The following is a 23929-nucleotide window of genomic DNA, read 5'->3' as shown; positions in this document are numbered from 1 at the left end:
ATATATATATATTAGACAACTGCTATATCTATGGAGTCGCACCTAACTAGTAGGTTTTATGTATATTGAATAATAATATGAATGAATAATGGAGGGGCAGCACTGTGGCGCAACTGGTAGAGCTGCTGCCTCTCAGCGAGCAGGTCCCTGGTTCAAACCCCGGTCCAGGGGCCTTTCTGGGTGGAGTTTGCATGTTCTCTCCGTGCATGCGTGGGTTTTCTCCGGGTGATCCAGTTTCCTCCCACAGACCAAAAACATGCATGTTAGGCTGATTGGTAACTCTAAATTGTCCCTAGTGTGAGTGAGAGAGTGAATGGTTGTTTGCCTCGTTTGTCTCTATGTGGCCCTGTGATGGACTTGCGACCCGTCCAGGGTGTACCCCGCCCCTCCCACAGTGATTGCTGGACATGGGCACCAGCGACCCCCGTGACCCAAAATGGAATAAGCGGGTAAAGATACTGGATGGATGGATGGATGGATGAATAATGGAGGTCCCATTTTTCCGTCAGAAAATGTATTTTTGCAAATTGTTTTATATACTTTTAGAAATGGTTATTTCCAGTTATTAAAGCTACAACTGAAGCTACTTTTTATTGTTGTAATCAGCTGCTACAATATTATTATTGAACAGTAATTAGCTGAAATTGATATTATTTAAGGGTCCACAAGACGTTTTAGTTGTTGAAAAATTAAATGCTATTTATTAGGAGGGGAGATAAAGTTCTAGAGGCCAAACTGAGATGGTTTGGACATGTCCAGAGGAGAGACAGTGGGTATACTGGTAGAAGGATGTTAGAAATGCAGCTGCCAGGAAAAAGACAAAGAGGAGATATATGGATGCAGTTAGAGAGGACATGGAGGTAGTTGGAGTGAGGACAGAGGACACAGGACAGAGTGAGATGGAGGAGGATGACTCACTGTAGAGACCCCTGAAGAGGGAAAAGCTAAAAGAAGTGAGTTTTTAGGCAACTCATAATTTGATTCAACTTTGATTCAATGGTAAAACCATTATTGACACATTGTACCCATTTTGTTGCATGGTCCCAATCACACCCTGGTAGTTTTAAAGCAAAGTATATACTTGTACTGAAGTAAAGTCGAACCAGCGACTTCTTGATCACAGGCACACCTTCTCTAACTTGTCACTCCGCCTGGTAATTAAAAGGTAATTAACTTGGTAATTATCTTTAAGTACTTAATGTCTTGCTCAACCATCTTGTAAATTTGTCTGTATGTGCAGACCGTACTGTTCCACCTCTGCACTTTCACACTTCTGAGTTGCACCTTTTGTTTCCCTTGACATTGCATGATTAATTATCATGAACAAAATAGATTTTTTCACATTTATCAGTTCAATATCTTCCATGTCTGTAATGCATCTAAAATGGATTTTATGCCCGCCACTGCAGTTCATGCAATTTTATCTTGTGTTAATCAATCAAAGTGATCTCTGTTTAAAAACCAGTTTAACCACATTAAAAGTGACAGCTACCATATACACTATCTGAAGATGATTTTTAAATCCTCTGTAAAGTGACTCAAAATTCAGTGCTGGTCGCAGCATGATTCTAAGCAGCCAGCCTCATCAAGTCCTCACTAAAAGCTGCACGTCGTCCAAGGCTCAAGCTTTCCAGGCAAATCTGTAGAAGAGTAACCCGACACCCTCCTCGCCCTCATTCTTAATTTTTGCGAGGAGGCCTCTTGGATTAAAAGCAGAAACACCCCTCTTCATTGGTCACATGGACCCCTGGGGCCTCGGGGCTGTTGCTATGGAAAAGAGTCCGTCTTTGGATGGGGAGGGGGCTCGCCATAATGACATAGCTCTTCTAGTGATGAGGATCTGGAGGGATGCAGAGACACTGAAACGTTAGGTTACATTAAATGTTTTTTTTGAAGAGTGGAAATCTTCTATGATCCACTGAAAGAGGCTTACAGATGTTTTGATAACCACATGTTCAGACGTAGATGCAGTTTAATGCTGGTATTAATGTTTTGTGGAAGATGAGCAAGAACCCATTAGATCTGATTATAAATGTGTTGCACAATAATAACAATAAATACACAAATAAATTAAATAGATGAAATAATTGGGTATTTTTGTAGAATGTTTTAAAGTTACTTTCTTTGATGCAGCTTTATGAGTGACTTGTTATTTTTGTATTTTTCCTTTTTTCAGGTAAATTTGAGGAGAAGGAGGACCGGGTCCCCAAGCTGGAGCAGCTGAACTCCCTTGGTTTTATGTGCAGCCTGAATCTCGTCCTCAACAAGAAGGATCTGATCAAAATGGAGCTTCTGTTGTTGGAGACTTTCAGCTGGAATCTGTGCATGCCCACACCCGCCCACTTTATCGACTACTACCTCCACGCTGCAGTGCAGGAGGGCGACCTCTACAACGGCTGGCCCCTGTCCTCCATCTCCAAGACCAAGTCCTTCATGGACAAATACACTCACTACTTCCTGGAGGTCTCCTTACAGGGTGTGTTTAAAGAGAAGACAGTTTATTGTTGGAAAGTAAAACATGTTTGACTGAAATCAATGAACTATTTTTTTTTCTTCTTGCAGATCACGCCTTCCTCAATTTCAGACCGTCCCAGGTTGCTGCTGCGTGCGTGGCAGCATCTCGTATTTGCCTTCAGATTTCCCCAAGCTGGACGACGGCTCTGCATCTGCTAACCGGGTACTCGTGGGACCACCTCACCCAGTGCATCGAACTCATGCTGCTGTAAGTCACACCAACAAACACACTCAAGCCAAGGAGAAAAGGAAAAGCGCAAGAGTTGCAGATAATCCTTTTAAAGTGTGAGGCCAGGTCAACCTTGGTTTTTATTCAGCCATTTTTACTGTTGCTGTAACTAGAAGCTTGTGCGTATCATCTTACAGGGGTAGCTGATAGCCTTGGATTTGTGTAATTTAACCATAGTTAGGTTGTAACATTAGTGCTGAGTCAGTTGCAACATGTGCGATTAGTGTAATTGCTTGCACATGTTCAGATTAATAATGTGAAAGTCGCAGGGTTTGTACAGAGGAATCTTTGCTTCTGTTAATGGTTTTATTAGCTGCCTTTTTGTGGATTAATTGCTTTAAATGTGCATGTTTTTTCTTGTCTCTCCACATAAAAATGATTTTAGCTGTGATTCATAAATGCCTTGCGTGTCTGACTCACTGGCTCTTTTTGTTGTGTTAATGACAGAGCTCATGACAACGACGTGAAAGAGGCCAATAAAACCAAATCCACCCCTCCTCACCGGCCTGCCTCTCTGCAGTCCCAGACTTCTCACCTCTCCCCAGTGTCAGCTATCCAGACACCAGCCTCCTCCAGCTCCTCCTCCACACCACAGTTGCTCTTTCAGCCAGATGGTTTCCCACACCTTTCTCAGCATTCCCCATCCTTGTCTCAGCTGCAAGCACTAGCCGACTCCCAGGCTTTGGGTCCAGTAGTGAGCATGTCTCAGGATTTCCTCCAGAGCCACCGCATGGGGCTGCTAACTGGGGCTGCTTCCATCACTCCTGGAGGAGTGTTCCCCTCTTACTCGAGTCTAACCTCAGGTCTTCAGCCAGGAGCCCGCGCTTTGCCTCTCCAGGGCCCCATCTCTGTGCAGATGGCCCTCGCTGGAGAACCGCGCCACTGTCTGAGTATGGCCTACAGCGGGGGCTACTTGGGCGCACACCACACATTTACAGCCGGCTGCTTTGACAGGTGACGCCAGGAGACGGAGAGGGAACACAAACCCCCACGGGAGTCCACTTCACTTCTTCCCACCCAACTCCCTGCCCAGAAACATCCACTAACGGACCTCTTCTCTCTCTCCGTCGGCACTGCAACACCTTCAGCTCGTCCAGCTCCCCCGCCCCTCTCACAGAGACGCCTCAAACGTAAGCAGAGGTCCAAAGGCAGAACAGACCACGTGGAAGTCATCACACTGACGTGACGAATGCTTCTCTGCCTCATATTCCATTCGGAGGCACGTAGACATTTTATTTCCTGCCGTATACTGAACGGACTTTATCAAACTGTTATTATGAGACTGTCATCACTGTGAATGAGATGAAAGCAGCAGTGTGGTTGTACACCCACCTCATTCAGTGCCTGTTCTCAGTTGTGCGTGATAGTTGAGACAATTTTAGAAGTGCACAGAACACAAAGTATCTGTGCCAAGCGTTGCTGCTTGACGTTCGTTTCTCTTCGTATCCAATCCCCAAAAATATAACGCATTTCATGGAAAATTGGGCTGATTATATTTTCTTTATGCAAGCCACGGTTTGACTAAAGATGGAACAAACGCTTAATCTATAGAGCGCAAAGAGGCTGTGCATGTCGGCAAACATTTGATGTAATGAGCAGAAAGGCTCCTCTGGGAGTTCCTCAGCACACAGGAGCTCAGAGGAGACCAAGGTTTCATTGTTTCGTGCACAGCAGGTGAAGTCCACGGCTCGGAACAGGCCTGCAGTGTTCAGCTTAGTTTTTTATCCCCAAAGTCGAGCCTTGTGGGAGAGCCTTCACTCAAACCGGTAAAAAAAAAAAAAAAAAAAAAAAGTGCTTCTCCCGCACGCTCTTCATACTAAAGTTTTAATTTCTCCTGCACCGCTCAAAGAGTTGAACACCGACCGATGTGTGGACCAGCACGGTGAAGGAGAAACGGATGTACCGGTGTTGTAAATACAAATTGCTGCTGCCTTTAAAAGAAAAAGAAAAGCTGGTTCTGTGTCTGTGATGCCTCCCAATGTTTACATGAACCACTATCAGGGACTTGAGCAAGATTACTTGAATATGATGCCATTGAAACATGCCATAGCTTTTATTTATGACTTTTATTTTCTTACTATTTTGTTTGATGTAGTGTAGATTTTTAAACTTAGCGACCCAACAATTAATTAATTAATTAATTAAGTGTAAGTGTAGTTATATATTTTTTGTACCTGTTCATAAAAACTGTATATTCAGGCTCAGGTCTAAAGGCTGAAACTATCTGCCTTCTCATTGTTTTGTGCTTTAAAACGGATGTTAATGCGTCCCTGGACCGTTGTGTGTACAGCTCTGCTGCTGAAGCCTCAGCTCTACATGAGGGAACAAACGCGTGGTGGCTAGTTTCACATTCAAACATCTGCAGCCAGTCATCTGTAATTGCTTCCTAAATTTCTAAAGCTGCGATCCCCAATCTGCCACTTCCTGTTCGAGCGTAAACACATCCAGATTCCCAGTGCTGATCGCAGAGGTTGCCTACTGGTCATGATGGGGGGTACTTTGATAGTTTATGGACCTCAAGATTCAATTTAGGCCTAAAATAATAAACTATTCCTTAATGCACCAAAAACATCAATAAACTGATGGATGTAGTTAAAGTTTTTAAATAATTTTATTTAAAAACTGTTCAGAGTTTCCCTCTCAAATGATAAACGCTTGTGTTGCTTGTGTCAGATGTTAAAACGAGCTTAAGCTCTTCGTTTAGATTTGTCTGAAGAAAATACAGATTTAGAAAAACTGGTGTCAAGTTGTCAATAATTCAAACAGCCTGCAGATTAAACGTTCAGTTTTTAAGTTTTAATGCGCTCTTGTGTGTCGCCGGACCGTGTTTGTGTCCTGATCTCACAAGATTTCATGGTTTGCATGTGAAACTGGAACAGCTCAGACATTCTGAAAGTTAAGTTTTGTGGAGAGGTTATTAATAGTTAATGCTTTACCTGTTTGTAGATGGAATTGAACTCTGTTTAGAGAAAGTTTGAGCAGAGTTAAGACAAAACAACAACTTGACTCTCATTATTTTAACATCAGTGCGTGATCATTTAGGGTTATTTACGAGCATTATTAGTTGCAGCAGCTAGCTGCAGGACTTCTTGTGCACCCTGGGCCCTTCCTGCAGGAATATTATAACGTTTTGGATGTAATTACCATATAATGCAGGATTAATGTTGATATATAAGGATCAATTTAAAAAACAAAAAGTGCACACGAACCACAATTTTTTTTTTTAAGACAACAAAAATCCACTTTGGTCTCTTGACTAGCCGTTAGCTCGTCAGTCTGCTCAGAATGAAGCAATTTCTTCAACCTGAGATCTGTTAAAGAGCTGTCTACAACAGGTAAGATATTAACTGTTCATAACTCTTCTGTAGAACCCCCTTTCTAAAGGTCTGAGTTTTGTAGAACCCTCTCTCTGACGCCACATGAATCCTCCAGAAATCTGCAGCTCTAAAAAAAGTTTGAACAGGTATTTTTTTTAAAGGTTTTTCTAACTTTGTGTACACTTCTGTTAAAATGTCTGCATTCCGTTTGGACGAGTTATGTTTTAGTTCATTTATGAATTCTGTTTTTGTAAGTTTTCATTCCCCCCCCCCCCTCATCATTCACGTGCAACTTCAGATTGAGGTGTCAAAGGTGCAATAAGATCTTTTTATTTTAATTTGTCTCTTTATACTGACCACAACCATCACTGTCTCGTGTGTACCACTGGTTCAACTTTGTTTTTTATAACTTATTTTTAATAATTGTGTTATTTGACTCGATTTTCTCTATAGAGGGCAGTCGGCTCTGAAAACGGTGATTATGGTGCATATTGCAGCCACAAGCTATGAGTGATAGATATTACTGAATGATTTTGATTTAGGTTGACTCTGTTTTTCCTGATGGTGAAAAGGTGCTGATGACACTCACCCAATTTTTGTTTTTAAAAGTGATGACACCACAAACTTCCACTTTTATTTCACTTTTTAAAATTCTTTTGTAACATGTAGTCTTGATTTATATGACACTGAATGATAAATTGTTTTTATCGTATAGTGCCATGGAAGAATAAAAACACAAGTGAGATGAGTTTCCAAGATGTTTTTTTTTAAACTATTGCAGCTTTTAGAGAGAGACTCTTTCCTCTGCAGTGCTTCTGTTTTACAGGAAGTCAATAAAGCTGCAGGTTTTATGCGCAGGCCTCCAGTTGTGACCACATGCTGTGAGAATGCAACACACTGTTCACTAAACCCAACTATTAAATGTAAGTAAACACGTTTATTTAATTCCTCCTATTTTGATGGCATTTGAGCTGTTTTTCTTTGCTTACATTTGAGAAAAAGGCAAGATATTTTAGATCTTAACTTACAGCCTGCTTTTCTGATCCTATGTTAGGTTTAAAGTTAAACTATGTCTTTGTTTAGATTTCTCCTTCAAGCGTTGAATGCAGGAAATACTGCGTTTTTCTTTCTAGATATAGATCGTCGTTAAAAACAAGTGTTGCTGCTCAGAGGGATTGAACACTTTTCAACTATTGACTAAAGTCCACTTTGTTTTGACAAAATTGTAGTTGGAATATTTTGAACTATGGTTCAGCAGACAGATCATAAACAGCATCTTACCTGTTACAGATGTGTTTTGGAAGAAATGGGGATTATGTCTGACCAGCTAACGTTTGTTTCCAAAGTGAATTGCTGCACTCTTGAAACAGCTCCAATCTAAAAGTATGACTTCCATCCATCCATCCATTACCTTTTACCCGCTTCTTCCATTTTGGGTCACGGGGGTCGCCAGTGCCCATGTCCAGCAATCACTGTGCGAGAGGTGGGGTACTCACTGGGCAGGGATCCAGTCCATCACAGGGACACAGGCGAATGAGACAAACAACCATTTACATTCTCACTCACACCTAGGGACAATTTAGAGTTCCCAATCATGCATGTTTTTGGTCTGTGGGAGAAAACCCACACATGTATGGAGAGAACATGCAAGTTCCACACAGAAAGGTCCCCAGCCAGGATTTGATCCGGCAACCTTCTCTCTAAAAGACAACAGCTCTACCAACTGAGTCACCGTGCCACCTTTTATTTGAAGTCCAATTAAAAAACGTATACAGTGCCATCAGTTTTACACTACATGTTTTTATACTAAGAATTCTGCAGACATGTGCAAGTGCAGATAGCAGCAGCTAGCTGTAGCACTTCCAGGGCTGGTTGGGGTACTTTCTGCAAGGAAATCAACATATTTTAGCTGAAATAAGCCTGCAGTGCAAAACTGACAAAGGTTTAATGGAGCATTTGTACGAACCACTATATATTTTTTAATTAATTTGTTTTGGCAGTCCTTTTACCGTAGGTCTTGGACCCACTCAGACTTGATGCTGACATCAAAAGACTGGTCATTTCACCATAATGTCAGGTATTTGCCATGTTTCTGCATACAGCTACATGCAGTTAGCAAAGTGTTCATGCTCAAGTTGGTTGTGGATATTATTTTTAGGAAAGCTCTAAGACAAGATGGAGATTTCAGAGGCACATTTGATTAGTAGCCAGATTAAGGCAACGGTGTGACCTACTGTCAAAAAGGCTATCTTTGTTAGATGGGCTATAGAAAAAGATGTGTCCCCCTAGGTGACAGGAGGGTGCACCCCACACAAAATCTCAGGAGTGGTAGACAGAAAAATGCAGTATTTATTATACAGGTAGAGCCCGACCCGATTATTTTGCTGATTTGATGTGGGGGAAATGTTCCACTTTTATCATGGATCATTCAACGTCACAAACATTCACAGGAAGCTGTCCCAACACTACTTTAGAACAATCACTTTAACTGTGAAACAAAGAAACAAATAATCCTGGGTGGGATATTAAACCCACGAGTCAGACTACCAAACTTCTCGTGCTTCTTGTTAAACAGTGCTGAAGAAATCCAGACACTGCTCCTGCAAGACGCCTCTGCAGCTCCGTCAGAGCTTTCTGTGTTGGAGTGCATTTGTCCTGTTCAGCCGTGGGACATCTCTAACACTTTAAGACATTATGCTCTGGTATAATGGTGGCCTGACACCCCCCTTCTACACCCCCTCCTCATGTTGGACACAGAATGAACCCACAGAAACAGCTGAGCTGTGGCTTTGTTTCTTTCAGAACAGCAGAATATTTAGTGATTCTGCCCCACAGGCTACTGTATTCATTCAACCTTTATTTATACAGTTATTCTCACTGAGTCACAATGTCTTTTTACAGTGAACAAAGACAAAGGGACAACAATTTGGTTCTGCTCAATGGTTAGTAAGTTGCATCCTTTTTGGCAATTATCACATTTAGCTACTTCTAGCTCTTAGCTTTAGCTAGCCTTTTGCTATTCTTAGCACTTAGCTAGCATTTTACCACCTTTAATATGTAGTTCTTTTGTTACTAGCTAGCCTTTTGCCTCTAGCTAGGCTTTTGCTATTTTTAGCTTTTAGCTATCATTTTTGCTACTTTCAACGCTAGTCTGCTTTTTGTTACTTGAAGGCTTCTGCAACTTTACATTTTGGATATTTTGCTACTTTTGGTTAGCATTTTACTACTTTTAGTTATTCTTTTTCCAGCTTCTAGCTAACCTTTTGCTACTTCAGCTTCTAACTAGCCTTTTGAAACTTTTAGCAAGATTTTAGCTGTTTTTGTTTACATTTTAGCTATAACTTTGCCACTTTTAACAAATAGTTCACTTTTAGTTACTTTACGACTTTTGCAACATTATGTTTTAGGTAACGTTTTGCTACCTTTAGCCAGCTTTTAGTGCTTTACTGCTTTTAGCTAGCATTTAGCTACTTTAGGCTTTCAGTTAACATGATACTTTTTTACTTTTAGCCTTTTCCTGCTTTTAGCTTCTAGCTCGGGGCTATTGAACTAATTGCTCAGGGGGGCACAGTTACTGGAAGCCAATAGCTCAGGGGCCATACGTCCATATTGTCATTAAGTAAGTTTGTTTTATGGTTTTAAAATCTAGTTTTATTTAAAAATTAACCCAATGGTGGGCTGAACTGAGCCACCAGTTGAATAGCCCTGTTCTAGCTAATCTTTTTCTACTTGAGCTTCTAACAAACTTGCCTTAATGGTAGTTTCAGCTAGACTTTTTTGCTTTTTTAACTTTTAGCTAGCATTTAGCTACTTTAGGCTTTCAGTTAGTGTGATACTTTTTTTACTTTTAGCCTTTTCTTGCTTTTAGCTTCTAACTAGTCTTTTTCTACTTGAGCTTCTAACAAACATATAGCCTATAGTTTCAGCTAGACTTACTTTTTAACATTTAGCCACTTTTTAGGCTTTCAGTTAGCATGATACATTTTTACTTTTAGCATTTTCTTGCTTTTAGTTTATGAATAGTCTTTTTCTACTTGAGCTTCTAACAAACTAGCCTTAATGATAGTTTCAGCTAGACTTTTGCTTTTTAATGTTGATCTAGCATTTTGCTACTTTAAACAATTAGTAAGCCTTTTGTTACTTTAAGGCTTTTGCTAATTTACATTTGAGTTAATGATTCATTGCTATTAGCTAGCATTTTTACTACTGTACTTGTAGTGTTTTGCTACTTTGAACTTAGTAAGACTTTTGCTACTTTTAGCTAGCATTTAGCTATTTTAGGCTTCAGTTAGCATGATGCCTAAAAAGTTTGTTTGTTCTTCCTGCAAAAATCTTTAAACCTGTGCAGGTCTGTGGTGAGATCTGTCTGACAGATTTCTCAGAGATGTTTATAATACAGGGATGCACCAATTTATTTATTTGTTTAACAAACCGGTCCCTCTGGAGCATGAGACCCCCGATCTTAACAAGATTACCCATACGATTTTCATTCAGAAGAAAATAAAGTTATTTCTCCATTTTTATTTGAGCAGTTTGGAGTAAAACAACTCGAACAGCATCGGCAGTGATTTTTCTGTGTCTGTTGGAGACAAAACGCCACCCTCCATATCTCTGTGCCTGCATGTTTGCATGTCTCGGTATGTCACTTTACTGAGAACATCCGAGACCTTAGCATGCACACCTCTGATCACATCAGCATGAGCTCATCTGATTAGGATCTGAAGTAAGAAAATCCTGAGAAGACTGAGGGGCATTTCTCCAGATGCTGTGTTCGGTGGATGGAGGTGCCGACAGAGCCGAGTGTTTGTGCTTCAGGCCAACCTGCTGTAAAGTGAGAGATAAAGAGGAAGGCTGCTGGCTTCCTTTCAATGTCTCCTCCAGCAAGAAACAAAACATTTTGAGGTAGAGCAGGATCTACTCATTTTACAGGTAGGGTTTGCCTAAAAAGAACAATGCAGCCTTCATTGTTTCAAAACTTGTACCGAAAAGTATTTAGTGAACTAAAATAATCCATATAATAAAGACTTCAGGGTGAAAGTGGAAGATGCTGTTTGTCAGGTTATATTGGCATTTTATATCTAATTAATTCCTTTGTAAGTTGTAATCTGAATGAATGTTAGAAATGCATATTGCAATGTCATAAAATCTAAAAAACATCCATAAAGTAAGAACTTATTCACTGATGATGGAGAAGTTAACAACTTGGATGGCTCTATATACAGTTTTATGCTGATTTGTTGAGTAAAGTATGCAGATAAAATGATAGATTAGGGCTAAATGTTTTACAAACGCTGCATGTTTGAATGCTGAGCTGCTCCACTCTGTTCTTGACTTCTTGTCTTGTTCTCTTTTCTTTTGCGTTTAGCAGCTGATTTATTCATGTTTTCCCACCTAAACATCTTCTTCTCAGCCAGCCTTATGTGGATCAATCACGTGACTCAAGCGTCCACGTGGCTTCAAATCGCACCCCTCGGTTCAGGATAACTTTTTCATGTTACATTTCATACTTTACAAAGAGTACCTTTATTTGTTTTAAAGATTTATGAAATGTACCTTTAAAAAAATGTCCAGATTTGTGGTGTGAAAACGACACAAACAAACAAACCCACCGAGAATTGGTTTCCCTCTTTGTTCCGAGGCCTTAAATTAAATTTAAATGAATCCCCCAAAGTCTGTCTCTCTACCAAGAGAACCAAACGAGCAGCTCAGTGGAGAACAAGAAGCGTTTTGTTACTTTTCAAAGATGTACCAGTGTTTAGGGGAAAAAAAACTCTGTATATTCCTTGAAATTATTATTTATTTTACTTTTAACAAGTGGACTCACTATATCCCCACACCAAGACCACAGTAGAGCACGGTGGTGGTAACATCATGCTGTGATGATGTTTGTTGTAAAAACGACCTAGAAAAATAGTCAGAATTTTGAATGATGACGGTTCTAAACAAAAACACATGAAAATGTATACTATTTTTTAAATAACCATTTTTGATTTGAATCTGTTCGTCATGAGGTCCTGGGTTTTGTGTTTCTGATGGACGTGAGCGTAAATGTTGATTTTGCAGGTTTGATGATGTCTGGAGCGGTGCAACACAAGTTCTACGATTGTTACACAAAGAAACAACAAACAAACAAGCAAAACATGTTCAAACATGTAGTCCATATTGTGAGCCAAGTCTTCCTTCTGTGTTTCTCTAACTCTTTGTCTAACTTTAAAGAAGCTTAGCAAACCTCTGCTCCCTCGCTTTTATATCACGACATTTAAAACATACATCTTATTTATGAGGTTGGTTTTGAGTCAAACATTTGCAGTAATTTTCTGTTTTTGAATAAACACTTTAATGCAGCAAATTGTTTTGTGGAAAAACACTGGCGCCCCCTAGCGGCAACAGTGTGAAGGTGCACTTCTCGTGCCCAAAACATTTTAATTATCTTAAAATTTGTGTTTAGAAACAAATTTCAGTTCTTCAAACGCAGTAGTTTCAGTTCTCAGTCCTTCTTATAGGCTTTGATCTCAAATGTAGACCAGCTGGCAGCAATTCTGGATTTTTTTCACACATGAAACTAAAGAGACTTTAGTGGATGGAAGGATAAGAGTTTTGATATTAATAAGTATCGTTTGTTTATTTATTTACTTTTTACAAATGTTTGAGATCATGCAGTGATTTCAGGTTTACACATAAACAGTACAGTTCTATTTTTTTCTTTTCTCTTATGTGCTGATTTCTCTGAGATAAAAAAAGATGTAATGATGCAATTCACTGAACTTTTTACTTCTACATGAAGACACACTGCACCCCCACTGTCAGTATGCTTTAAACCAGTTTTCATCTCTTTTTCTGTCTTTTATCCGACCAAATGACCGGACAGACACCGGTAAAATACATAACCGAGAAGTTGTTTTAGAGATTGAGCAACAGTTCAGACAGCAGCGCAGTCTTTCTGCACACTCGAGTTCTCAACTAAGACGTTGAATATTTTTCTCTGCAGACACTCATTTGACATCCTTTCTTATTTGCTTCCTTGCAAAAGTCTGCAGCATATAAACAGGAGATTACTGGAGTTCAGAGTAACATTTATGTATGTATTCAAGGGCAGCTTTTGGAAAAAACATTTGAAAGTAATAACGAAACAAAGAATCCTGCTGACCTGTTTAAAATCTGAATCAAACACATTTCAGCTGTGACCCCTCTGCACACTGTTCTCTCATTTTGCAAAAAGAGGAAGTGAACATGTCAAATTAGTATGAAATATTGAAAAAATAGGGATTTGGTGTGGTAGTAGCTGAGAATCAATCACAACACATACATAAATTACAACAAATTATTATAACATAATGCACAAGGTTTGACCAGAGTGCCTTAACTCCATCTCTTCTCATCATTAGTTTAAAACATTTGTCATGAATCAGGAGGATATATACAGATATCAAAGCATGCTAATCATTTCATTTTAATTGATTTATTTTTTTTAATTCAAACTTTAGGGGTTTTTGTTCATCACAACCAAGAACCCTGACAAATTAACAAGTCATATTTTGAGCATACTTGTTTTATTCATGTAAACTCAGAGAACTGAATCAGTACTTCTGTCCAAACGACACATTTCATGAAATTAAACTCGGGCAAACACAATAAAAATCACAAACACAGTTTGAGTATGTTCAGCCTGGCTAAACAAACTAAATGTGGCTGAATTGAGTTGGATCAGTCCTTAAATCCAGAACAGCCGTCAAACGTTGCGTAACTTCATTTCTGCACAGTCACACCCAAAACTAACAATCTAATTCAGTGTTGCGTTACAAAAAGCCTTTTCCATTTTCACTTCAAATTGGATTTATTTATTTTTTCCTGTTGGGTCTTGTAGTTTTAAATCCTCTTGAAAACCCTCTTGAAAGTCACGCCCTTTTCCCCCGGAGTTACGCAAGTCTGCGTAAAAAGAGAAGCAAATCTGGGATCATTTGACAAAACCACAACTCTTGCTGATCGCAGGCTCATCTGCTGGAAGAAAGGATTCATTCTCTCACCATTACGAGCTTGTCATCGACCATTTCTGCGGTGAAGTGGTACTCTGGGAACTGGAGTAAAACCTTCCCGTCTTCCTTAGTTACTACAGCCTGCAAAAAGCCAAAGATCACGAAAGGAAGGAGCAAAACGATCGTTTTCTGTTGCAAACTGGGTCGAACTCACCTTGAATTTCTGGCCTTTCATTGACACCAGCTCACTTTCCTGACCAATGGTGAACTCACTAGTCCAGGTCCAGTTGGGGATGGACTGAGTCCAGGTGAAGTGGTCCCCATCCTGAATCACCTCAGTCACCACTTTGTGGTCCGTCTTGGCCTTGAGGAAATCTGTGAACGGCACAAAGCTTCCAGCTCAAACAGTTCAACAACATTTAGGTAAATTAGAAAAAAATCCAAACGTGAGAACGTTAAAATTCCTCATACCGATTGCTTCCAGAAATTCCTCATAGTTGTCTTGACTCTCCAGCTCATATTTCCCAGCGAATGACATGATGAGAAGAAGGAAGAGATGACAAGAGGAAGGCGTTTATGAGCTTGGAGAGGAGTGGCAGGAACGTCAGGGTCTGCCTCTTCCTCTCCTCTACCTCGTCATGTGACTCCCACACATGTGACTTTTGTTTTCAAGACCGAACTGTCCCATCATTTCACACTGAAGCTGGTCCACACTCCTGCTAAAATCAGGTTTTTCAAGCAGCCCTGACATGTGACCGAGACTCGGCCTGCACGTCTGAGCTCGAGTGAGGTCGGCACATGTCAAATCAGTCTGTCAGCATACTTTGTACTTTAACAGATGCCTGCACGCTTTCTTTACTCCTGCAAGTTAGTTTGTAGCCGCAGGTGTTCTTACATGAGCAATGCCACAAAAATGCATAAAAATATTTAAAACTACTTTAAGTTTCTGTGGCACAAATTCAACAAGACGATGGAGACATTCTTTGGAGCTTGTGGTCCACATTGACATGATAGCTTCATGTTGTTGCTGCTGATTTGTCGGCTGCACATCCATGATGTGTCTCCCAGTCCATCACATCCCAGGAGTGAGCGATTGGCTTGAGATCTGGTGACAGTAGAGGTCACTGGAGTTCAGTGAATACAGATTCATCAGAGTGGGCAGGGTTTTTCTGAGCTCTTATTGTCCAAAGTGAGCCTGTGCAAACTGTAGCTTTAGTTTCCAGTTCTTAGCTGACAGGAGTGGCACCAGGTGCTGCAGCTCAGACGCTTCAAAGTTGGATGTTTGTTCAGAGCAGTGAGGAATCTTCAGGGCCTTCTGCGCCTTCAGAGAAGGCCTTAGAATTCAGCACATATGAAGTGGTGCATTGAATTAAAAAAAAAAAAAAATGTATATACATTTAGGTTTTTTGTTATTTTCTCTCATTTTCTGTAAACTACTTTGTGGGTGAGCAAAAAAACTTTTAAATTAACATACTGTACTTTTTGCTGTATCCTTTTTGCATAAATTAGCATGCCCTGCGACTTATATGGCGAATCGACTTCTTTGTTTTTTTTCCCATATTTATAACCAATTTTTGGCTGAGATCTGATTTCATTCATACTGACATGGAAAATATTGAACACTACCATTTTCAGCCACTAGAGGGTGCTCAAATAGTATGGCAAGCCAAGTGTCTCATTAATAGGTAAGTGTGGCTATTAGGGGAGTGGTGGCGCAGAGGTTAGATAAGATGGGCCTGTGATCGGAGAGTCGCAGGTTCAACTCCCGGTATCATCAACATCAAAATGTGGTGGAAAAGGTGAAACACCCACACCTGCCTCCAACCTCATTTGCCCCACTCTGGACCCCTGAGCAAGGCCCTTAAGCCCCACCATTTGCTCCCCAAAACAGGTCTTTCATAAAGGGTAAATGAAAAAAAAAAAAAAAAAAGAGTCACTTGGCTTTCCATACAGAGCCACCTTCGTCTCGCTCCAGAACTCCTGGAGCAAATGTCAAATCAGCTGCATTTCACTGTACTGCCCAGGCGAAATGCAGCTGATTTGACCATTAAAGTGCATTTATTAAGGAAAAGTTAAACTGAGACACACCTCTGCTATAATGCAGAGCAAGCAAATAATTGTTTTTAAGTATTAATCGTGTTAAATTCTTGTTAAAGTCTTCCCGTGAACGCTCCCGCAGCCGCCATTTTGCAGCCAATCGATTTTTGGCACAACATCGGACCATGTTTCCTGGTGGTCAGTGGTGACACATAAACTCGACGCGTCAGCGGTGACGCATAATACATGAGAGGTATATGACGAAGCAACATATTTTTGTTTTTTTCCACTTTATGAGACATTTTTGGACTGATGCGACTTATACGGTGGTGCAACATGTATGGCGGAAAGTACGGTAGTTACCTAATCAGATTCTTTTGAATTTTTTGTCTCCAAGAAGACGCCAAGAAGAAGATTCTTTCCCATTGGTTAAGACATCACTGTCAGGAGGGAAGGCTAACAGTCAAAAATTCTCAAGGATGAGTTTTTTCATAACTGACGCAAAAATCAATCAATAAAATTGTTGAGGTGGAGTAGGTGGGACAAAGACACGTGACTCAGCCTTCTGGAAGGCCTTGCATGTTTGTATTTTGATCATATGAAGATACGTGATGCATTCAGTTGCAATCTGTCAATTTAAACATCTTTAATGGAATTGCAGTTGTTCTAAAAAAAAAGAAGGTTAAATATCACATTTAGGTTTATATACATAGTTTTTTATATTACAGCTGTATTTTGGTTTCATTACGTTGTAAAATTTTACACAAGCAGTAAATTCTGTAGGTTTCAGTTAAATGTCATTCTGAGTTATTGAAATTACATGTTGCGCTTGAATGCAAGATGTGTGAGAGCAGAGCTTTCTGAGACTTCATCTTGGGACAAATGTGGGTGGACTTTTTCAGGTTACGTGTTCGGATGACTTGTCCCTGTTGGATTTTTTTAGTGTTGGGTTTGCAGTTGTGTTCATGTTGTTAGTGACTGTAAAAAAATGGCACCATAAGTCATGTCAGCTTATGGATGATGTACCTGACATATAAAATTGGGGATAGCTCTTCCTGAAGGGGGAGTTTCTCGATTCTGAAACTGAAAGTAACTCGTAGATCACTACTCCATATTGTCTCAAAAGGCAGCTTGTTATGGGTTGTTACAATATTACTTCCTGACTAAAGGCCCAGCGCTTATAGTCATGGTTCGGCACAGGTTCAGAGACTGGATTTCTGCAGACCTTTGTAACAAGTGCTTATTTGAGCTGCTCTTGCTTTTTAAAAAAATCTCAAACCAATTTGACAGTTCTCCTCTGACCTCTGACATTACCACAACATTTTTTGTCCACACAAATGCCACTCACCGGAAATCTTTTAGAAAAATTCCCTATATACTGTATATCCTAAAAATCCCACAGAATCAGCATTTTCTGAAATACTTAGACCAGTCTGTCTGGTAACAAGAACCACGCCACGTTCAAAGCAACTTAAATCCCATGTTTTCCCCGTCTGAACGTCAGCAAGTCATCTTCACTGCATCTAAATGCCTGACGTCATTGAGCTGCTGCCACGTGATTGGTTGATGACTAGTCCTACTAGTCCTCTAAACTTTGCATACAGTTCAATAAAGATTAGTTTTATTTTTGTTATTAATATCAAAAATGTACAACAATTCATCAAGTAAACATGTTGAACACACTGTAACAGGGTTGAATGAATGACGACATTTAATCAAGTTAAAATTGACTTTAATTAATTCATTAAAACAAACAATGAAATAAACAACACTAGATATATATTTAACATTGTTTAAAAATAACATCACATTTAGACTGAACAGATCTGTTTTAAGTGTAGAAAACGAATGACAGCATAGGCTGAATGTTGTATACAAAATCACTGGAATCAGTTTAACAATGTAACAACTGACATCACAACGAAGTTACATTCTTAACTATAACTGCTAATATTAAAATAATTGTATATGTGCTTGAATCTGTCATCTGTGCTATCAGCAGTAAAAAAAAATAGTACACGGCTCTAAAAAATGGGAATTGAGCGTTAACTAAACTCTGAATGAACGTGGATGGTTTCTTTTATCTGATCTGTTGTTCCTGCTATTTGTTGTTCGTTCATCCTTTAGTCAGTCAGTCTGTCCCAGATCTCCTTCTGAATTTGAATGTGATGTGAATCACGTACTGTCACGGGCTGAGGAGGCGGGATGAGCTGAAGAACATCATCAAATGGATACCACAGTACATCCTCTTGTAGAGGCCAAAATAATCTGTTTTTGGTTATCCCAGCATGGTCTGAAAAGATCATGTAAAAACATTTAGAGAAAGGGGATTGTCTGGCTTAAGTACAGTCCACCCTTCAACCCCGTAACAATGTTTCAACCCTGTAACAGTGGTTTTTGTTATGGGGTGGAATTTTATGGGGTTGAAGATTTCAGCTAAATTAGCCATAAGTCCACATTAGCTAGGATATGGAGTTGCACATGGCATGAGGAAAACAAGAAATTAATATATTTTTCCAAGATGGTTCTTTGATATTTCCCAAACAATAGTAAATATGATTTATGCATGTAACAGTGTTGAAAGGTTGAGCTTGACGATGACAATCTATGGATAAAAACAATGAAATATTGGAAGAAAGAATGCTAACACTTACCTCTCTTTACAGTGTGAAGGAGGAAAAGACTTGAGTGATGTCAGTTCCTGGGTGCTGTAGAAGTTGGACTGAACCATTATTTATTGTTGTCACATGCACACGTAAGCCAATAGCACGCCTAACAGACTCTTCAGGACACGCCCACAACAGACAGGAACATGCTTGTTAATTATGTTAATGGACTTAAAATTTGGTGAAGCCTAATTTAGCTGAAGCTAATTCCGCTAACGGTTTCCAAAGTTAGCGAAATCACTAAAACGAATTAGTTCTACTATTAGCTGTTAACGGATTAGCATACCTGTGCTCTCCACTGGACAGCCTTGTTCCCTTTCAGTCAGTGCACTCGGTGTAGTATGGGGAATTGCGCCCTCACGTGACCAACCTGAAGAAGTTTCTTTTAACACGTCTGTCACGGCCAATGAGATTGCTGCATTCACAGGAGGCCCCGCCCCCCTAGGTTATAAATATTCCGCATGGTCTCATGTCCCTTAATTAACAAGTAGTCAACAGACAAACTTTAGCTCATGTAACAAGTGAAATTAAGGGTGAAGAAGGATAAAACTTATTTCCTTCATCATTACATTTTATTTGCTCTCGAAAAATTAGAACCAGGTGTGTTTAAAGACCAATAAAGATTGAATACTTGAAGTTAATGATTAAAAGTTTGATAGGAATTATTTGGGTTTATATCCACGTAAGAGTTTAGGTAAAGTTTACCATTTGGAATAAATAGTTTACTTTTGGTCTTTGGATGGAAGATTATTAATTTAGCCAGATTGTCAGATTATTTAAATAACACTGAAAGTATGGAAGAGATGTGTATCAAGTTGCATCTTCTTAAAACATCACAACCACACCAGATATGCTCAACACCCTGTACAAGTCAAAAGTGCCTTATACAGCAGGACTCAGAACATATTAAAACACTTCAATGATTTCATAATAATAATTACTGCAAACAAAAATCAACATTTTTCATGTCTCAAATGTTTCATAATCAAATAAAGAAACTTTGTTTCATTATTTTTTTATTTTTCCAAAACAAAGAATGTGGGAGTTTTTATGATTCAACAGCTGACTAAGTGTCTGTGAGAGTAAAATAATCAGGAATGTTTTTTAGGTACGAACAAACAACGATTATGAAAAATGACCCGGGGTCATGGAAAAGAGTGCGTTCATCACACTCGGTATTCTTAAAATTGGTTTAGGTAAAGACATTTTTGTGTTTTCTAATTTGAGTTGGCCATTTGGACTTGGGTTGACTCCAAAAGTTTATCAGCTGTGGATGTACTTCCAAAGATTAATTTCTGAGAGTTTTGGTAAAATCCTTTTTATTGGTCAGGGTTAGACACATCTGGCTGCTTGTAGAAAAACAAACAAAAACTAAATACTGATGGATTTTATCTTCACTCAGGTGACAACCCCTAAGCCTCCAATAAAACATCGACAATAGTGCAAAACGAGAGACTAAAGAGATGAATAAATTCATCATCGAGCAGCGTTTGAGCAATTTTAATTTTATTTGTTCGTCACATTTCTACAAACATACCAACAACATATCTGATGATTGTGTGCACAGCAGAAAAATACAGCTTATACATCATTTTCACAACATTCCATGAAAATATCAAGTGACTGCAACAGAAAAGTGGCCCATTGTCTTTTCACACTTTATTTTAAACCAGAGTCCAGTTCTTTGCATCTTTTTGTGGTTTTACAATAAGGACTTTTACCTGAAAGGTTTAAAAAAGTTTTTGTTCCTCCTTTCAGGTTCAGTTGCTTCAGTGATTGGATCAGCTGTCTTCAGCCCATTATTGGTGAAAAATACTTGTGAAACAGCAGCACAAATATGATGGTTACCTTCGCCTCACGCTGATCACTGATAAACTCCAGTGACAGATGACTGAGCTAAAGAAACCTGCAAACCCTGCATCCATGCTGGGATCTCTGAAAAGGAAGGGATATGAGTCACACTTTATTTTCGGGATTGATCTTATCGTTGATAATTCCTCCCTTTTCTTTAATGTTCCCAAAGGAAAAAGAGAAAATGCCTCCAGCTGTCTCCTCTGACATTTTCCCATCTCTGAGCTCCCCTCTCAGCGTTCCCTGCTGGCAGTCGGCTGGGCTGCTGGGCAGCAGGTTGGGAGTGGACGGAGTCGGGGTGGTGGCTCCCCAGATGTACAACGTTTCCCCCTCGGGACACGGAGGGAGGCCCTGGCTCAGGTAGCTGGGGCTGGGACTGGCAGAGGACGGCAGGGTGCGCTGGCTTCCATTCAGCCAGCTGGAGGTGTGATCGGTGGAGCTTTTGCGCGAGTTTACGGAGGAGCTGAAGGTGGAGGACCGGTAGTTGTAGGCCCTCCAACCGGGACGTTTCTGCTGGTGACACTGACATCTGAGGATCCGAATGAAGGCCAGCTTGAACTCGCGGCTGTAGCAGGGGTAGATGATGGGGTTCAGGCAGCTGTTGAAGTATCCGAGCCAGAAGATTACTTTGAAGAGGACCTCAGGAGGTCGAAGGTTCACATTAAAAGACCCTGAGGACAGCAGAAAACAGAAGACGGACACGTTGAAGGACAATATTCAGTCATTATGTAGCCAGTTGCTTTAGAAATGTTAATTTCTTACACATTTCCTAATTGTAATACTTGTTTTTTTTTTTCATTTTTATTTGCTTTTCAAGTGAAAAATATCTGCATAATGTTAAGAAGCGCCCCTCCTTTCTGTAATTTTAGAAAAGTATTATTGCAAAGCATTTAAGAGTGTACACAAATGCAACAAATATTAGCTTCAAGTAGTCAAGGGTATAAAAGTCAAACAGCAGTTTGTGTCTTTTGCAATGATGTGACGTTTATGATACTAGATGAAGGTAACGTTCTGTTCAGCTCAAGCCCATTAACAAACTACAGAAACAATGGCTCCCCTCCATTGTCCCAGAGCTCTTATAATCATAATCTGTCTGTTAGCAAAATATCTCATTAACCGCTAGACACATTTGAATGAAAATCACAGTAAGTAATCACTAAATGTGCATCTACAACTGTTTAATGAGTTAAGTCAACCTGATTTAAGATAGCTGACACAGACAATCAAAATGAGAAAACCCTAAAATGTCTAATTCAGTCATTTTTACAAGACTTAAGCTAAAGTTTGGTGTAGTAGCAATCATCCACAATACATAATCAGAGCAAAACACGTTGCGCAAAATGTTTGATTAAAACATTGGCTTTAATTGTTGGCATCAACCCTGTCCGTGTGTTAGCAAAATACCTAAAAGATCACTGGGCAAATTTGAACAAAACTGCCAGCGAGTGCACAGGACAAAGCAGGTATTAAATGGATGGAGTGAGTTATACATGCAGGGATGAAGACCAAAACATTTCTTCTAAAGCTCAGATTAATGTGCTGAATCTCATTTGTCTAATGTGAGACTTTATAAATATAGAGACATTTGTGCCTTCACTGTTTAAAAAAAAAATAATTTTTGGGGTTGGTTGCCAGGCAACCAGCAGATGTTTTTGTTTCTGATTCCTTCTGATCAGGAGTTTGATGAAAACTAAGCCAAAGTTTTCACCTCTTAAATTCTCACACTTAACGTGCAGCAAGAGTGACAACAATCCTCTAATTCAATAATTAGATCCACAACTATTTTCCCCAGGGGACTTTTTGACATGACGGGCTAGAACGGACACAAAATCAATTGAATCCTGGGCACAGAATGTTAAACGCATAGCTCATGTAAAACATCACATCGTCTGCAAAACACAAAGAACAGGTTGCTTTGCATTCACACCACCATGTTGTTGTGGTTGTGGGAACATACAGTATTTATAAATGGAACCAATTATTTTCCAACTTTTGCTTTTTCATATCTAAGGTTTCTATCTTTCATTTAGTTAAAGTCACAAACTGTTCTGTTCTTATGCAACAAATAGCTGATAACTTATATTTACGTCATATTGATAGATACAACTTGTGTCACTCACTCTGCTGATATTAGTCAATGAGACTTCTAATTAAGGTCACTGCATCTTTTTACAACTGACTGCTTCTAGTTTTAGAGTTTTGACTGCAGATTACAATATGACCAGTAGATAGCAGCATTCATTAAAAAGATTATTCAGATTTAACTCTAGTAGTACTTTCTTTGAAAAAAAATCCCATTCACATAAATGGCCTTCAGAAACGGATCATATGCATAAAAAAATCCGGTCGAAGCTGATTTTATTTTAGAGAAATTTTATAAAATGACAAAGAAAAACTCCATGGACTTTATTTCCATACGCTTGGAGTTTTGTTGCTTTAAAACTATTGCTTTTAAGTAAAACCAAATCCCATTTAGTGAGAGGATATGGATATGAAGCCTGAACTTCCACAAGAAGCTTTCTCCTCTTCATTCAGGTAGTAATTAATCGATTTATGTAGAAAAGACTCACAAAGGTCGACGTTGTGTGTAAAACTCAACAAAACTGACTAAAATCAGGGACAAACCTGTGGAGCAGACAGACATCAGCCACAAAAACAATAAGGAACAAAGAGTAATGAGTTTTATATAAGCCCATTTGCATTAATCTGCAGTTGTGATCATTTTTGCCCATGAGCTTTAAAAAAAGAGGACATCTTAAAAGCTAAAGGAGGTGAAGAGACAAGAGCTCACAGACAGTAAAAAAAAAAAAAACAGGCCATTAATACGCACAGCAAGAGGGGGGATTAGTGTGAAACAAAGAAATAGTGTGTTTGAGTGCAGGCAGAAGTGAACAGTTCTTAAATTAAATCGACCCACGTTCTTCTGTTATTATTAAACTCCTGGAGAGACAGAGGATGCATCGTAATCTCAGGATTACAAGTGTGAAATTAGCTCTGTAAATGTGTAACAGACAGACAGGTAGACAGACAAACAGACAGATGCAGGACAGACAGACAGACAGATTCAGGACAGACAGACAGGTAGACAGGCAGACAGATGCAGGCCAGACAGACAGATGCAGAACAGACAGACAGACAGACAGACATTGTTTCAGTTTTTAAATCTGATTGACTTTTTGAACAATTCCTTCCAGGGGTGTAAGTTATACATTAGAGAGACATATTTTAATCTCAATAAAACGGTTTGCACCCCAATTTAAATTGACCTCAGTAGCTTCAGCACTCCTGAATGTGATGTGTGTGTGTGTGTGTGTGTGTGTGTGTGTGTGTGTGTGTGTGTGT

At 39.5% G+C, this 23929-nt stretch overlaps 3 protein-coding genes across 3 annotated transcripts in view; 1 reads left to right on the top strand and 2 right to left on the bottom strand.

Moving 5' to 3' along the window:
• Positions 1 to 4832, top strand: part of ccnjl (cyclin J-like) — a 22133-nt gene extending 17301 nt beyond the window's left edge. Inside the window, exons 3-5 of the mRNA XM_037675888.1 lie at positions 2177 to 2476; positions 2563 to 2722; positions 3191 to 4832. Coding sequence (XP_037531816.1) covers positions 2177 to 2476; positions 2563 to 2722; positions 3191 to 3701 — 971 coding nt within the window. The 3' untranslated portion in view covers positions 3702 to 4832. The remainder of the gene's footprint in view (positions 1 to 2176; positions 2477 to 2562; positions 2723 to 3190) is intronic.
• Positions 4833 to 13638: 8806 nt separating this feature from the next.
• Positions 13639 to 14579, bottom strand: LOC119409025 (gastrotropin). Its single transcript, XM_037675886.1, has 4 exons — positions 14505 to 14579; positions 14248 to 14408; positions 14085 to 14174; positions 13639 to 13986 (listed from the first exon to the last, which is right to left on the bottom strand). Exons 1-4 carry the CDS (start codon positions 14569 to 14571, stop codon positions 13927 to 13929), a joined length of 378 nt encoding a protein of 125 aa, XP_037531814.1. The 5' UTR covers positions 14572 to 14579; the 3' UTR covers positions 13639 to 13926.
• A 5745-nt stretch (positions 14580 to 20324) lies between these two features.
• The window catches only part of LOC119409024 (alpha-1A adrenergic receptor-like), a 28814-nt gene continuing 25209 nt past the window's right edge, over positions 20325 to 23929 (bottom strand). Inside the window, exon 2 of the mRNA XM_037675885.1 lies at positions 20325 to 21258. Within this exon, the coding sequence (XP_037531813.1) occupies positions 20693 to 21258 (566 nt within the window). The 3' untranslated portion in view covers positions 20325 to 20692. The remainder of the gene's footprint in view (positions 21259 to 23929) is intronic.

The sequence above is a fragment of the Nematolebias whitei genome, chromosome 4 (genome assembly GCF_014905685.2).
Source record: "Nematolebias whitei isolate Nwh7 chromosome 4, NemWhi1, whole genome shotgun sequence".
Taxonomy (NCBI): Eukaryota; Metazoa; Chordata; class Actinopteri; order Cyprinodontiformes; family Rivulidae; genus Nematolebias; species Nematolebias whitei.
This window is presented reverse-complemented; position numbering and strand designations above follow the sequence as displayed.

Bases quoted from the DNA above. Each gene is read 5' to 3' on its own strand.
- LOC119409025 (XM_037675886.1), bottom strand. From the start codon at position 14,571: ATGTCATTCGCTGGGAAATATGAGCTGGAGAGTCAAGACAACTATGAG. The intron at 14,175-14,247 runs GTGAGTTCGACC...GGCTTTTTGCAG, and splicing joins TGAAAGGCCAGAAATTCAAG to GCTGTAGTAACTAAGGAAGA. The intron at 13,987-14,084 runs GTGAGAGAATGA...CTTTTTACGCAG, and splicing joins TCGATGACAAGCTCGTAATG to ACTTGCGTAACTCCGGGGGA.